The sequence below is a fragment of the Alosa alosa genome, chromosome 23, assembly GCF_017589495.1.
Source record: "Alosa alosa isolate M-15738 ecotype Scorff River chromosome 23, AALO_Geno_1.1, whole genome shotgun sequence".
In the NCBI taxonomy this organism is placed as follows: Eukaryota; Metazoa; Chordata; class Actinopteri; order Clupeiformes; family Clupeidae; genus Alosa; species Alosa alosa.
The window spans coordinates 2205521-2218020 of record NC_063211.1 but is presented as its reverse complement, the minus strand read 5'-3'; the positions used below and the strand labels follow the sequence as shown (position 1 = coordinate 2218020).

General features: G+C 45.3%; 1 protein-coding gene across 8 annotated transcripts in view; it reads left to right on the top strand.

The window, feature by feature from the left end:
* The window catches only part of bin1b (bridging integrator 1b), a 30229-nt gene that overhangs the window by 7695 nt on the left and 10034 nt on the right, over positions 1 to 12500 (top strand). For 7 of the 8 annotated variants that reach the window (XM_048234243.1, XM_048234236.1, XM_048234242.1 and 4 more), the window contains exons 2-9: positions 4778 to 4858; positions 5799 to 5853; positions 6270 to 6364; positions 7803 to 7898; positions 8894 to 9001; positions 9635 to 9727; positions 10149 to 10234; positions 10565 to 10640. In XM_048234243.1, coding sequence (XP_048090200.1) covers positions 4778 to 4858; positions 5799 to 5853; positions 6270 to 6364; positions 7803 to 7898; positions 8894 to 9001; positions 9635 to 9727; positions 10149 to 10234; positions 10565 to 10640 — 690 coding nt within the window. The remainder of the gene's footprint in view (positions 1 to 4777; positions 4859 to 5798; positions 5854 to 6269; positions 6365 to 7802; positions 7899 to 8893; positions 9002 to 9634; positions 9728 to 10148; positions 10235 to 10564; positions 10641 to 12500) is intronic. The other variant, XM_048234237.1, reaches the window with a different exon arrangement.

Here is a 12500-nt window from a genome sequence, read left to right as displayed (position 1 = left end):
GATGGGTTATGTGTGTGGTGGGGGTGGGGGGGGGGTACAAGCTGCTGGGAGGGGTTATGTGTGTGGTGGTGATGGGGGTGGGGGTGGGTGGGGTACAAGCTGCTGGGAGGGGTTATGTGTGTGGTGGTGATGGGGGGGTGGGGTGAAGGAATGTGACCCTCAACAGGAAATGCAACTGTCTGTTATCCCGGCGAACAGAAAGGGCTCCCGTTGACCTGGTTGGAGGGTCTTGTGTGTGTGTGTGAGACAGCGTGGCCGTGTCCTGTCTGAGAGGTGTGTGTGTGTGTGTGTGTTTGTGAGACCGCATGTGTGTAAAGTGTGTGTTTAAGATGTATGTGTGTGTGACAGCGTGCACATCCGTGTCCTGGTAATTAACCTGGCTTCCTTCCTCACCCCGAACCTGAGAGGACGCAGCCATCAGTCATCTGTCACCAGGCTGGACCCACAGGCCAGGCCGCATAGTGGACACACACACACACTCACCTCCCCAGAGCTGCCCTGTCAAAGAACAGTCACAATCACAACATCAAAAATGACGATTTCCTGTGTTGTTCCTAATGATTTGTGTGTGTGTGTATGTCTGTATGATGGGTTAAAGGGATATTCCACCATTTGGTGAAATACACTTGTTTTCCACCTCCCCTTGAGTTAAACTGTTGAGTTTTACCTTTCCCCAGTTCATCCAGCCGTTCTCTGAGTCTGACCGTAGCACTTTTAGCTCCAGCTCATTGAATCAGATTAGACCTTATCAGTATGATACGTATGTTAGCTTATAGGAGTTGAAATAAAGGGGAGGTGGAAAACAGTGTATTTCCTCAAATGGTGGGATATCCCTTTAAAGGTTGTATAAGCGATTTCAGGCCCAAAAAAGGCCCAAACATAAATGATCACATTAATCTAATCTTTCCTAACGATCCGCTAGCTGCCTGCCCCATAAGCAGGCTGTCAATAAACCGCTTCTCTGTAGGCAGCCTAGGCTCCGAGATCTGTACACAAAAAAAATTGCTACCAACCAGTGTTGGCAACCACTCAAAGGCAAAATAAAGTGTTCCAATCAATAACAGATGAGATGCGCGTTTAGGAGAGTTTCAATTGCACGGGAGGGGGAGGGAGTAGCTCTCTGTTTTGTTTGAACATCAACAGAAGTGATGTTACCCCGCAATCGCTGATACAACCTTTAAAACCAGAAATGGAGTGTGTGTACAGTATGTTACTGAGTGTGTGTAACAGTCGACACACACCTCCCCCGGACTGCCCTGTCAGAGAACAATGACAACATCAAAAATGATGATTTCCTGTGTTGTTCCTAATGGTGCGTATGTGTGTGTGATGGGTTAAAACCAGAGAAGTGTTTGAGTAAGTGTTACTGAGTGTGTGGAGTATGTGTGCATGTGTATGTGTGTGTGTGTATCTGTGTGTGTGTGGTGTCATGCATAAAACAAGACCGCAAAGGTTTATTTAAAGAATGTTTAAGCGTATGTGTTCGTAATTTCAATCTGTAAACCAGAGTGTTTGTGTATTTATTTGTGTGTTTGTGTGTGTGTTAGGGTAAAAGACTGAGCCAGCATATGTGTGTGTGTGTGTGTAGTGGATTAGCTGTTGGCCTTGCATGGCAGAAGTGTGTGTTGTGGTCATGTGACTAAGGGATTATACGGTGACCTGTCCAATAACTTCTGCCCCAGAGGCTCACCAGCTTTTTGAAGTTCGAGCAAAGTCCTCCTCCCTTCAAAACCTCACTACCCCCTTTATCAACATCACACACACACACACACACACACACACACACAAAAGAGTCCTCTACTCCCTCTTTATCATCATCTCTGACGTGGAACGAGGATCCATTTTCTACAGAACAGAATTCCATTTCCAGAATTCCAGAATTCCAAATCATAATTAAAACAAGAAAAAGCACAAATCCTGCCATTCATATAATACTCTGTTCTGAATACCAGTTGTGTGTCTTCCAGCATCCCCAGATTACCATCACAGTCAGAAACAGTTGCTCAGACACTTAAATGTGTGTGAGGAGAGGGAGATGCATGAATGTGTTTACACAAACAGACACACACACACACACACACACACCCCCAGGTAACTGTTATGGTCAGAAACGGTCACTCAGATTGACACTTAGATGTGGGTGATGAAACTTGAATCATGAACCAAAGCTGGAGATGATCAAACGTCTCATCTCTGACTTCTCAGAGCTCACCCTCTACTAAGCTGAGCATTTTGACAGGCCAAAGAAAAGATGTGTGTCAAGTCAAGTCAAGTTTATTTATATAGCGCATTTCATACACAGAGGTCATTCAATGTGCTTTACATAGAAAAGCATAGAAGGGAAATAGTCAAAGAATAGTTTAAAAAGTAAAGAACAATAATAAAATAATAATAAGAACACACAGGGTGATGGTACACAAAAGCATAAAAGGGCAATAATTAAAAAATGTTTAAAAAGAAATCATTAAAAAAAAGCATAGAAACTCTAAAAATGTTAGCTGAAAGACTTTCCCAGGTTTAGAAATGTAAAAAATAAGTGATCAGTTAGCAGAAAGCATCTGAGAAAAGTTTGGTCTTAAGTCTAGATTTGAAACTGGCTACAGTTGGGGCAACTTTGATCTCACCTGAAAGTACTATGCAGAGCTGAACTGCATAGTAACTAAACGCTGCTTCACCATGTTTACTTCTAACAGTAGGTTTTACTAACAAGTATTTCTCCTGAGACCTGAGAGCTCTGGAAGGTGTATACTGCTGAAGCATGTCTGCTAGGTCATTTAGTCCCGTTCCATTTAGTGATTTAGCGCTTTAAAGTCAATTCTGTGACTTACTGGAAGCCAATGCAGGGACTTAAGTATTGGAGTAATGTGGTCAATTCTTTTAGTTTTTGTGAGAACCCTAGCTGCTGCATTTTGTATCATCTGAAGCTATTTGATAGCCTTTAAGAAGGTCTGTGAAAAGCCCATTGCAGTAGTCAACCCTACTGGAGATGAATGCATGAATACGTTTTTCTATAGATCATGTTTAGACATTAGCCCTCTAAGTTTGGCAATATTTTGGGTGGTAAAAAGCTGGTTTAGTTATTGCTTTCGTGTGGCTGTTTAAATTTAGATCATTGTCAATCAAGACACCAATATTTCTAACAGTATCCTTTGCTTTAAGTCCTTTAATATCAAGGAGAGTGACAACCTTAAGTCTTTCCTCTTTATAATCAAATATAATTACTTCAGTGTTTTCTTTGTTCAACTGAAGAAACTTTTGAGACATCCAGTTGTTAATCTTGTCAATACACTGACAAAGAGATTCAAGGGGACCATAGTCATTAGGCGAAAGAGCTAAGTAAAGTTGGGTGTCATCGGCATAGCTATGATAGGAAACCAAATCGTTTGTGATGGTTTGTCTAAGTGTGTGTGTGTGTGTAACATATATCCTCCCGCCTCAAACACTCTGAACAGTCTCTGAGATTTGTACAGCTTCCTTCTGTTTCTGATTCATCTCAGTGTGGTCACCCTCTCCTTTCTCTCCTCTCCTTTCGTCTGTGTCTGTGTGTGTGTGTGTGTGTGTGTGTGTGTGTGTGTGTGTGTGGTCATCCTCTCATTTCTCTCTTCTCCTTTCGTCTGTGTGTGTGTGTGTGTGTGTGTGTGTGTGTGTGTGTGTGGTCACCGCCTCCTTTCTCTCTTCTCCTTTCGTCTGTGTGTGTGTGTGTGTGTGTGTGTGTGTGGTCATCCTCTCCTTTCTCTCTTCTCCTTTCCCCATGTCTCTCTGTTTTGATTCTCATCTCTCTCTCTTCTTCTTTCTAGTGTCTCTCTGTGTGTGTGTGTGTGTGTGTGTGTGTTTCACTGAAATGGGCAGCTGCCCGTACCTCTGAGGTTATCACAAGGAAGGACCAGAGAACTGAAACTTACCAGAGAGTTTAGGAGTCTGGAGAACCTCAATTCTTAGAACACACACACACACACACACACTTTCTCTCTCTCTCCTGCACAAACACAAATACACATACACACCCTATCTCCCTCTTTAATGCACACACAAACACACGGAAAATATTAAAGAGCAATGTGCATAGTTGACTCTGTATATGTCTTTCCATCATCCAGTAGACTTGAGAGGGGTCAAGGTGTATCTAAAGCACATCTGGTGTATGTGTGTGTACGTTTGAGAGTGTGTATGTGCGTATGGTGTGTGTGTGTGAGAGAGAGAGTTTGCCTGAGCTGACTTAGCAGGCATAGCAGAGCTTTACTATATGACAGAGATATGTCTTGTTTCTGTTTTATTTCAACTTGCACAAAGAATAAAAGTGTGTGTGTTTGTGTGTTACTTTATAAATAGGTTGGCTGCAATGGTTTCGGCTGCATTGCTGTTGAAACTGAAACAGAGAGTTTCTGGTGGCTTATATCTAACCATAACTTGCTGTAGTGGCCTTGCTGTAGGCACCAGGTGTGTTTTGGAGCCTGTGATCCAAGCCTGTGTGAGTTGTTTTGTAGTGGTGCAGCGTGAACGTCGGTTAACCTCACACACTCACATGGTGCTGGTTAGGGTCAGACAATGGACCAAACATCAGTCTTCACACACAAGGACAAGTGGGTGTTTTTGAGCCTATGTCCTTTTGTGTGTGTATGTTTGTGTCAGTGCACGGAAACTGAGCATTCGTCAACCTCTGTGTGTGCCAATGTATAAGTGTGTGGATGCTTTGTGTGTGTGTGTGTATGTGTGTGTGTGTGTGTGTGTATGCTTGTGTGTGTTCTGTATATTTACTGTGTGTTTCCTGTCCCCTTAGGTCATGCAGAAGTTGGGGAAGGCTGATGAGACGAGAGACACAGCATTCGAAGAGGGAGTCAGCAACTTCAACAAGCAGATGGTGAGTGGATCTGAGCATGTAAAGTAACTCTGCCAGTCACACACACACACACACACACACGCATGCACACACCCCCACATACGGATAGCAGAGGATGTCAAAGAAGCTAAATACACTGCCAAGAAGTCACTGATTATAAAAATAAATATGAGAGTTGGACTCCAGCATCACACACACACACACACACAGACACAAATTCACACAAAAACTCACGTGCACACACACACATGCACACACAAGAGATTTGTGTTATGGGCCACACACAGCAGCTGTGTGTATTGTGTGTGTGTGTGTATTGTGTGTGAGTGTGTATTGTGTGTGTGTGTGTGTGTGTGTGTGTGTGTGTGGAAACAGCCTGTTCCAGGAAGACCAATTTGTGTGGGATGTAACCTTGGCCAGCTGGAGACCTGAAGAACACTCTGACCTGCAGCGGTCATACACAACACACTTCATTCATAAACAGAAAGGAGAAGTGAAAATGACATTTTGACGTTTTGACGTTTCCATTAGTTACTTTTGCTGAGATTTGGTGCCAGGTGTGTGTGTGTGTGGGTGGGTTTAGTGTGTGTGTGTGTGTGTGTGTGTGTGTGTGTGTGTGTGTGTTTGTCTGTGTCTGTGTTGATGTCTTCCACAGCTAAACATAAAATGCCACTGCGATATTGAAATCACTTGTTTGTGTTTGTTTGAGTGACGGCTGGAGAGAAACACACACGGTTGTCATGGACACTAGACTGTGATGCGTACTGGGTAGTTCAGTATCATGGGGCTAGCGTTAGCGTTAGCTAAAGCTGGAGACTGAGATACAGCGTCAGCGGAAACTTCTTGACATGTTTACAGTTATGTTTATGTTTACGTTTATGTTTACGTTAGTCATTGGCGTGTGTGTGTGTGTGTGTGTGTGTGTGTGGTAACCAGTCTCTCTTCTGTTTTCTGTAATCAGGTAGAGGGAGCCAAACTACAGAAGGACCTGAAGGCCTACCTGCTTGCAGTCAAGAGTGAGTCTTTGTGTGTGTGTGTGTGTCTGTGTGCGCCTACCTGTTCGCAGTCAAGAGTGAGTCTTTGTGTGTGTGTGTGCGTGTGTGTGTGTGTGTCTGTGTGCGCCTACCTGCTCGCAGTCAAGAGTGAGTCTTTGTGTGTGTGTGTGTGTGTGTGTGTGTCTGTCTGTGTGCGCCTACCTGCTCGCAGTCAAGAGTGAGTCTTTGTGTGTGTGTGTGTGTGTGTGTGTGTCTGTGTGCGCCTAGCTGCTCGCAGTCAAGAGTGAGTCTTTGTGTGTGTGTCTGTGTGCGCCTACCTGAGTGTTTTTCTGTCTACCTGCTTGGCTGGGACATGAGGGTGTCGGCTGCAGTCTGTCTGAACTATCTTTCACACACACACACACACACACACACCCTCTGTCTATCTCCCTGTCTAGCGATGCACGAGGCATCCAAGCGTCTGCAGGACTGCTTGGCTGAGATGTACGAACCCGACTGGTTTGGCAAGGAGGAGGTAGACTCCATTGCAGAGGTGAGTGAGCTCATCATCCCCAGACTCAGGAGGGGGTTGTGAGGTCATCATCGTGAGACAGGGTTTGGAGGGTTTGTGGTTAAACAATATACTTAAATTGGCCGCTTCAGGACCCTTAGCTGGTAATAATAATAAGTGTCCATGTGTAAGGGTAGCTAGCAGGTAGAGTGCAGTGATTAAACTTCACTCCTTGATGCCTTAAGCTACATCGTAGCGACAGATGCTATGCTATGGGGTTTAGCCAATCTCTCCTGGCTGAGGTTGCAAGATGGAGTCCAACGTGAAACTGCGCTTGTCAGCTTACACATGCCTTCATGAGCCATCTCTTTCACAGTGAAGACAGTATAAGTATATATACTCTTTTGATCCCGGGAGGGAAATTTGGTCTCTACATTTATCCCAATCCGTGAATTAGTGAAACACACTAATCCCGATGCAGTGAGCTGCCTGCTACAGCTGTGCCTTGCTCAAGGGCACTTCAGCCGTGCCTACTGGGTGGGGTTCGAACCGGCAACCCTCCTGTTACAAGTCCAAAGCGCTAACCAGTAGGCCACGGCTGCCCACCAGTATGACTGTCTGAGAACCCTTAGGAGACGAGGCAGGGGCTACTCTCAGATCTCCGACGATGTGAATCAGTCACACAGTAGTTATGGTTTAAATGATCATTTGAACCTCGCCATAGTGGAACAGACATGGAATCGGTGACATTAAAAACTTTAGACTGTGAGTTATAAATCATGTCGTAGTTGTTCAGCCTTTCACCCGTCCCTGACTTCCCATGATGCTCTTCTTGTGGCGTGTTCCGCTGTGTCTAATCAGTGTGTCCTTTCTCTCTCACACGCTCTGAAGGAAATGATAGAGAAGGAGATGGACAATTGCCTGGAGGTAAACAAGAGGCCACTGCAGGCCTCAGTAGAGTTAGCCAAGTAGAGTTAGCCAAGTAGAGTTAGCCAGTAGAGTTAGCCAAAGCCCTGCAGGCCTCAGTAGAGTTAGCCAAGTAGAGTTAGCCAAAGAGCTAGATGGTCATATTCAATATAAGATATTGAATAATGTAGAGTCAGTAAATGTATGCAGGATCTCTAGATCTGTAGGTAGTGTCTTTCTGTGCCATAATGTGCCACACCTAACACACACTTCCCTTTTTTCCCTCCTCTCCCTCCTCCTTCTTCTACCATTCTACCGAGCACTAGTACTTAAAGCTCTGCACTCTCATCCTCTGGTGCTGGTATTTGCTGTTGTAGTGTTGATTGTCATATACGGTCTCCTCTGCAGTGTAGCTTTAGTGTTATTCCTCACTTCTGTAAGTCTCTCTGGATAAAAGGGTCTGCTAAATGAATACATGTAGAAATGTAAACATCTAAAGAAGTCAAAGTTGCTAAAAACTTGTTGTTTTGGATGTGTATGCCTGTGTGTGTGTGTGTTCTGGTTTGAATGGCAGGACACAGACATGCTGTGGATAGACTTCCATCAGAAGCTGGTGGACTCTGCTATCATTAACCTGGACTCATACATGGCCCAGTTCCCCGAGATCAAGGTACCTGATCCAACACCACACCACACTATAGGCTCAGCCCAGCAGTGGGGTATGTGTAACCTCGCATGCCAGCAGCACTCTTGAGGCGTCGGGGAGTGAGGTTTACCAACGTTCCACAAGCACAGCTAAGCTAGCTGGCATCCGTTACACTCACCTAAACCTCACTTCCGATCCGGGTTACGGCACCAATGTAACCTGCGTTGTGTTGAACCTTGCGATTCAGCCCCGCTGCACGCCGGACTCGAACCAGCCAACAGCAGCACCTCGGATCGGGGCTGCGTGCTAACAATTGAGCCAATAGCCCAGGGTACTGTCTCGCATGCCAGCAGCACTCTTGAGGCGTCGGGGAGTGAGGTTTACCAACGTTCCACAAGCACAGCTAAGCTAGCTGGCATCCGTTACATGTGCACTGTATGTGGTGTTAGTGTAACGGATGTATGTGGTGTTAGCGCACGGTTGGTGTATCATATGATGGTAATGCTTATCTGTTATAGTGAAATCTTGAGCTTAAATGTAGAAAGTATTGTTTCAAAGAAGACTAAATGCTAAGACCAGTGCTAAGCCCAGTGTAAGGCATTAGGATCACCCAATCTATCAGCTTTTTTTCTGCTCGTCGTTCTATTGTGACATCAATGGAACCCTGCAAAATCATTATTTGATTGGTCAACAGCTCTTTTTCGCATGCGAAATTTCGCATGAAATAAGACCGTTCTTGAAAATGTTTTTAATCAAACGAATTTAGGTCCCTCGGTGTGTACAGACTAATCTGAATGCATGTGTTTAATAGGCTGCGTAATTTCGTGCGAATATTTCGTCCGAAAAATCGGACTCGGTGTGTACGGGCCTTAAGGCATGACTGCTCATTTCTGGGTCCCCAGAGGGTTTCCTGGCACAGAGGCTTCCTGCTACAGCTAGCAGCCTAGCAGTGAAGAGAACGCCTCTTTGTCTCTGGGTTAATAGTGTGTGTGTGTCTGTGTGTGTGTGACCCCCTGCAGAACCGGATTGCTAAGCGGGACAGGAAGTTGGTCGATTTTGACAGTGCCAGACATCACGTGGCCTCTCTGCAGAAGGGCAAGAAGAAGGATGAAGTCAAGATCGCCAAGGTAACAGCACATGCTGCGATAGGTTGATGGATGCATGTGTGTGTGGGTGTGTACTCATCTTGTTTGAAGCATAAGCAGAAGAGCTAGCAAAGAATATACTAAATATTGTGCAAATAGAAAACAGCGGGAGCCTACAGTATGTTTGTGGACCTATATGTGTGTGTGTGTGTGTGTGTGTATACTGTTTTAAGACTAACACCTTAACCACAAATGCAGTACAAATTGTGTGAACAAGAAACAGCCTCACAGCGTGTGTGTGTTTGTGCCTGAGAAGCTTAATTGCTCACATCTTGAAGCGTTCGGCATAACAGTAACACGCCCTGCTCTCTCTCTCTCTCTCTCTCTCTCTCTCTCTCTCTCTCTCTCTCTCTTTGTCTCTCTCCCTCTCTCCATCTCTCTCTCCCTCCCTTTTCCTCTGTTCTCTCTCTCCCCTCTTCCTGGCCTGTGTCTTGCTTGTCTCTCTGGCACTATGTGTTTGTTTACTTCTCTGTTTCTGTCTGTCTCTACTCCACCCCTCCCTCTCTCTCTCCTCACTCCATACTTTTCTTTCCTCTCTCCTTGTCTCTGTTCTCTCCCTCTCTCTGCATGTGTGCATGTATGTCTGTGTGTGTGTGTGTGTGTGTGTGTGTGTAGCCGGTGACTATCCTGGAGAAGGCCGCTCCTGGCTGGGCCCAGGGGATGATCGCTGCCCACCAGGTGGCCCAAACTAACCTCAGCCGCAACCAGGTGACTCATCTGTCACTCACCTGTCACTCAAGCCTCCTGTGCTCCTCTAGCCACGCCTCCTAACCCCTGCTAGTCACCTCAGCTCTCACGTCCGTCCCTTCCTTCTTGCTTGTGTGTGTTCCGAGGTGTGTATCGATTTTAGGCTAGAACACAACATCGCTAGAAACTAGTATTTTATTAGCGTTAGCTAGTGTTTTCTAGTCAGAAACTAGAAGCTAGTGTTTTATTTGGTTTACTCAAACTGTGAACATCATATAATTTCAATAATGTCAGTTTTGTCTGTGTACTCATTTTTTGTATATGTGTGTATGCTGTCTGTGTGTGCGTGTCTGTGTGTGTGTGTGTGTGTGTGTGTGTGTGTGCGTGTCTGTGTGTGTCTGTGTGTGTGTGTGTGTGTGTGTGTGTGTGTGTGTGTGTGTAGGCAGAGGAGGAGTTGGGACGGGCTCAGAAGGTGTTTGAGGAGCTCAATGTGGAACTGCAGGATGAGCTTCCTACATTATGGAACAGGTGAGCCTCTTCCTCCTCCTCCCTTCCCCCTCCTGCTCCCTCTCTTCCTCCTCCTCCCTCTCTTCCTCCTCCTCCCTCTCTTCCTGTTCTCTCTCTTCCTCCTCCTCCCTCTCTTCCTCCTCCTCCTCCCTCTCTTCCTGCTCCCTCTCTTCCTCCTGCTCCCTCTCTCCCTCTCTTCCTCCTCCTCCCTCTCTTCCTCCTCCTCCCTCCTCCCTCTCTTCCTGCTCCCTCTACATATATCTTCTGATTAGTCACATTAGTCTAACATCCTCTCTCTCTCTCTCTCTCTCTCTCTCTCTCTCTCTCTCTCTCTCTCCCTCGCCTCTGAAGTCGTGTTGGCCTCTATGTTACCACATTCCAGAGCATGGCAGGGGTAACTGAGAAGTTTCACAAAGAGATGGGAAAGGTACGCAGACACAACACACACACACACACACACACACACACACACACACACACACACAGACATTCAAACACACACCCACACATAAACCACAGGAGGGTGTAAATATGGGAGGAGACAACAACAACACACATGCACACACACACACACACACACACACACACACACACACACACACACACAAAAGCATACACACACACACACACAGGTAAACCACAAGAGCGTGCAAATATGGAAAGGTATGGCGACAACAACAAGTCCTTTCACACAGCTCATCACCTCACTGTAGTGTCCACTAATGCAGTGTTTCCCAAACTTTTTTTCTGGGGACCCACTTTTTAAAAATGACAGACCATCGCGACCCATTTCACTTCAAATCTACCCTGCAACCACCAATATTGTTTTAGGTTCACAGGTTCTCCAACTTTTCTATGCCTTCCCCAACCATACATTGCTATCTAGATAGATCCTGCTTTGAACACGGTTGTGTTGCATTTTGAGCACCATCAGCGTGAAAAGTTGGAAATGACTACTGAAAAGATTGGGGAAATTCTTGGATGTTATAGCATGATCGCATTAGTCAGCATATTAAGCTGTTCCTGTAATTCTAAAAAAAAATGTTGTGCGTTATGCGTTGCAGACAAATGGGTCCATAACACTGTGGACGCCAATTCCGATATAAACAGCAAATAACTCAAGTCGTTATATTTGTATTGTTGTATTATATTATATTGTATAGTCGGATTATATCAGAACAAGAGGCTTTTGGCGCAATAGCGGAAGAATGCGCCTTCACTTTGGAGTTAGCGAGGTAGAAAGCGAGGAGGAATAGTGTTTAAAATGTCCATTTAAATTGTAGCCTAATATAATGCACTGTTGTGCATTTTAAATCAGAAATAAGAATGTGAGGAGGTTGCTAACTTTAAAAGATTGCATCTACAATCGAAACTATCTACATGCAAATTGAATGGCCTTATGTCCGGTCTATGGTTGTCTGCTTTAGTTGACAGCATGGTCACTAGATTTTAATCGGTAAAGTTGAGGAGCTGGTATCTGTTAATGTTTGTGCAAATAGGCGATTCATGTCCCTTGTAGTTTGGCAACTGCGCAGGTACATGGTAGGCGCCCACAGAACGGTTTCATTTTGAGAGGTAGATCCATGCTCTGGCACCCCCCTCTGCGATGCGTTAGTCCCCAGTTTCATCGCCAGTTTCATGAGCTTTTATGACAAAACCGTGACTGTGGTAGTTAACAAACTACATCCTAATAGAAAACTGTTAGCTTTCCTGGTATCAAATGACAAATGGTATCAGTCAGGCACAACATACATTGTGCTGGCGACCCAAATAAAATCTCCTGCAACCCACCTGTGAGTCGCGACCCAGACTTTGGGAAACACTGCACCAATGTGTATTTCACACAGCTCATCACCTCACTGTAGTGTCCACTAATGTGTATTTCACACAGCTCATCACCTCACTGGGGACTGTAGTGTCCACTAATGTGTATTTTGTATGGGGGCAGCCGTGGCCTACTGGTTAGCACTTCGGACCTGTAACCGGAGGGTTGCCGGTTCGAACCCCGACCAGTAGGAGCTGCTGAAGTGCCCCTGAGCAAGGCACCTAACCCCTCACTGCTCCCCGAGCGCCGCTGTTGATGCAGGCAGCTCACTGCGCTGGGATTAGTGTGTGCTTCACCTCACTGTGTGCTGAGTGTGTTTCACTAATTCACGGATTGGGATAAATGCAGAGACCAAATTTTTTTATACTTTTATAGTCATTTCATGTGTGTGTTAATGACTGCACTGTGTGTATTAATGAGTGTACTGTTGATTTTAAAATGTGTATTAATGAGTGTTTTGTT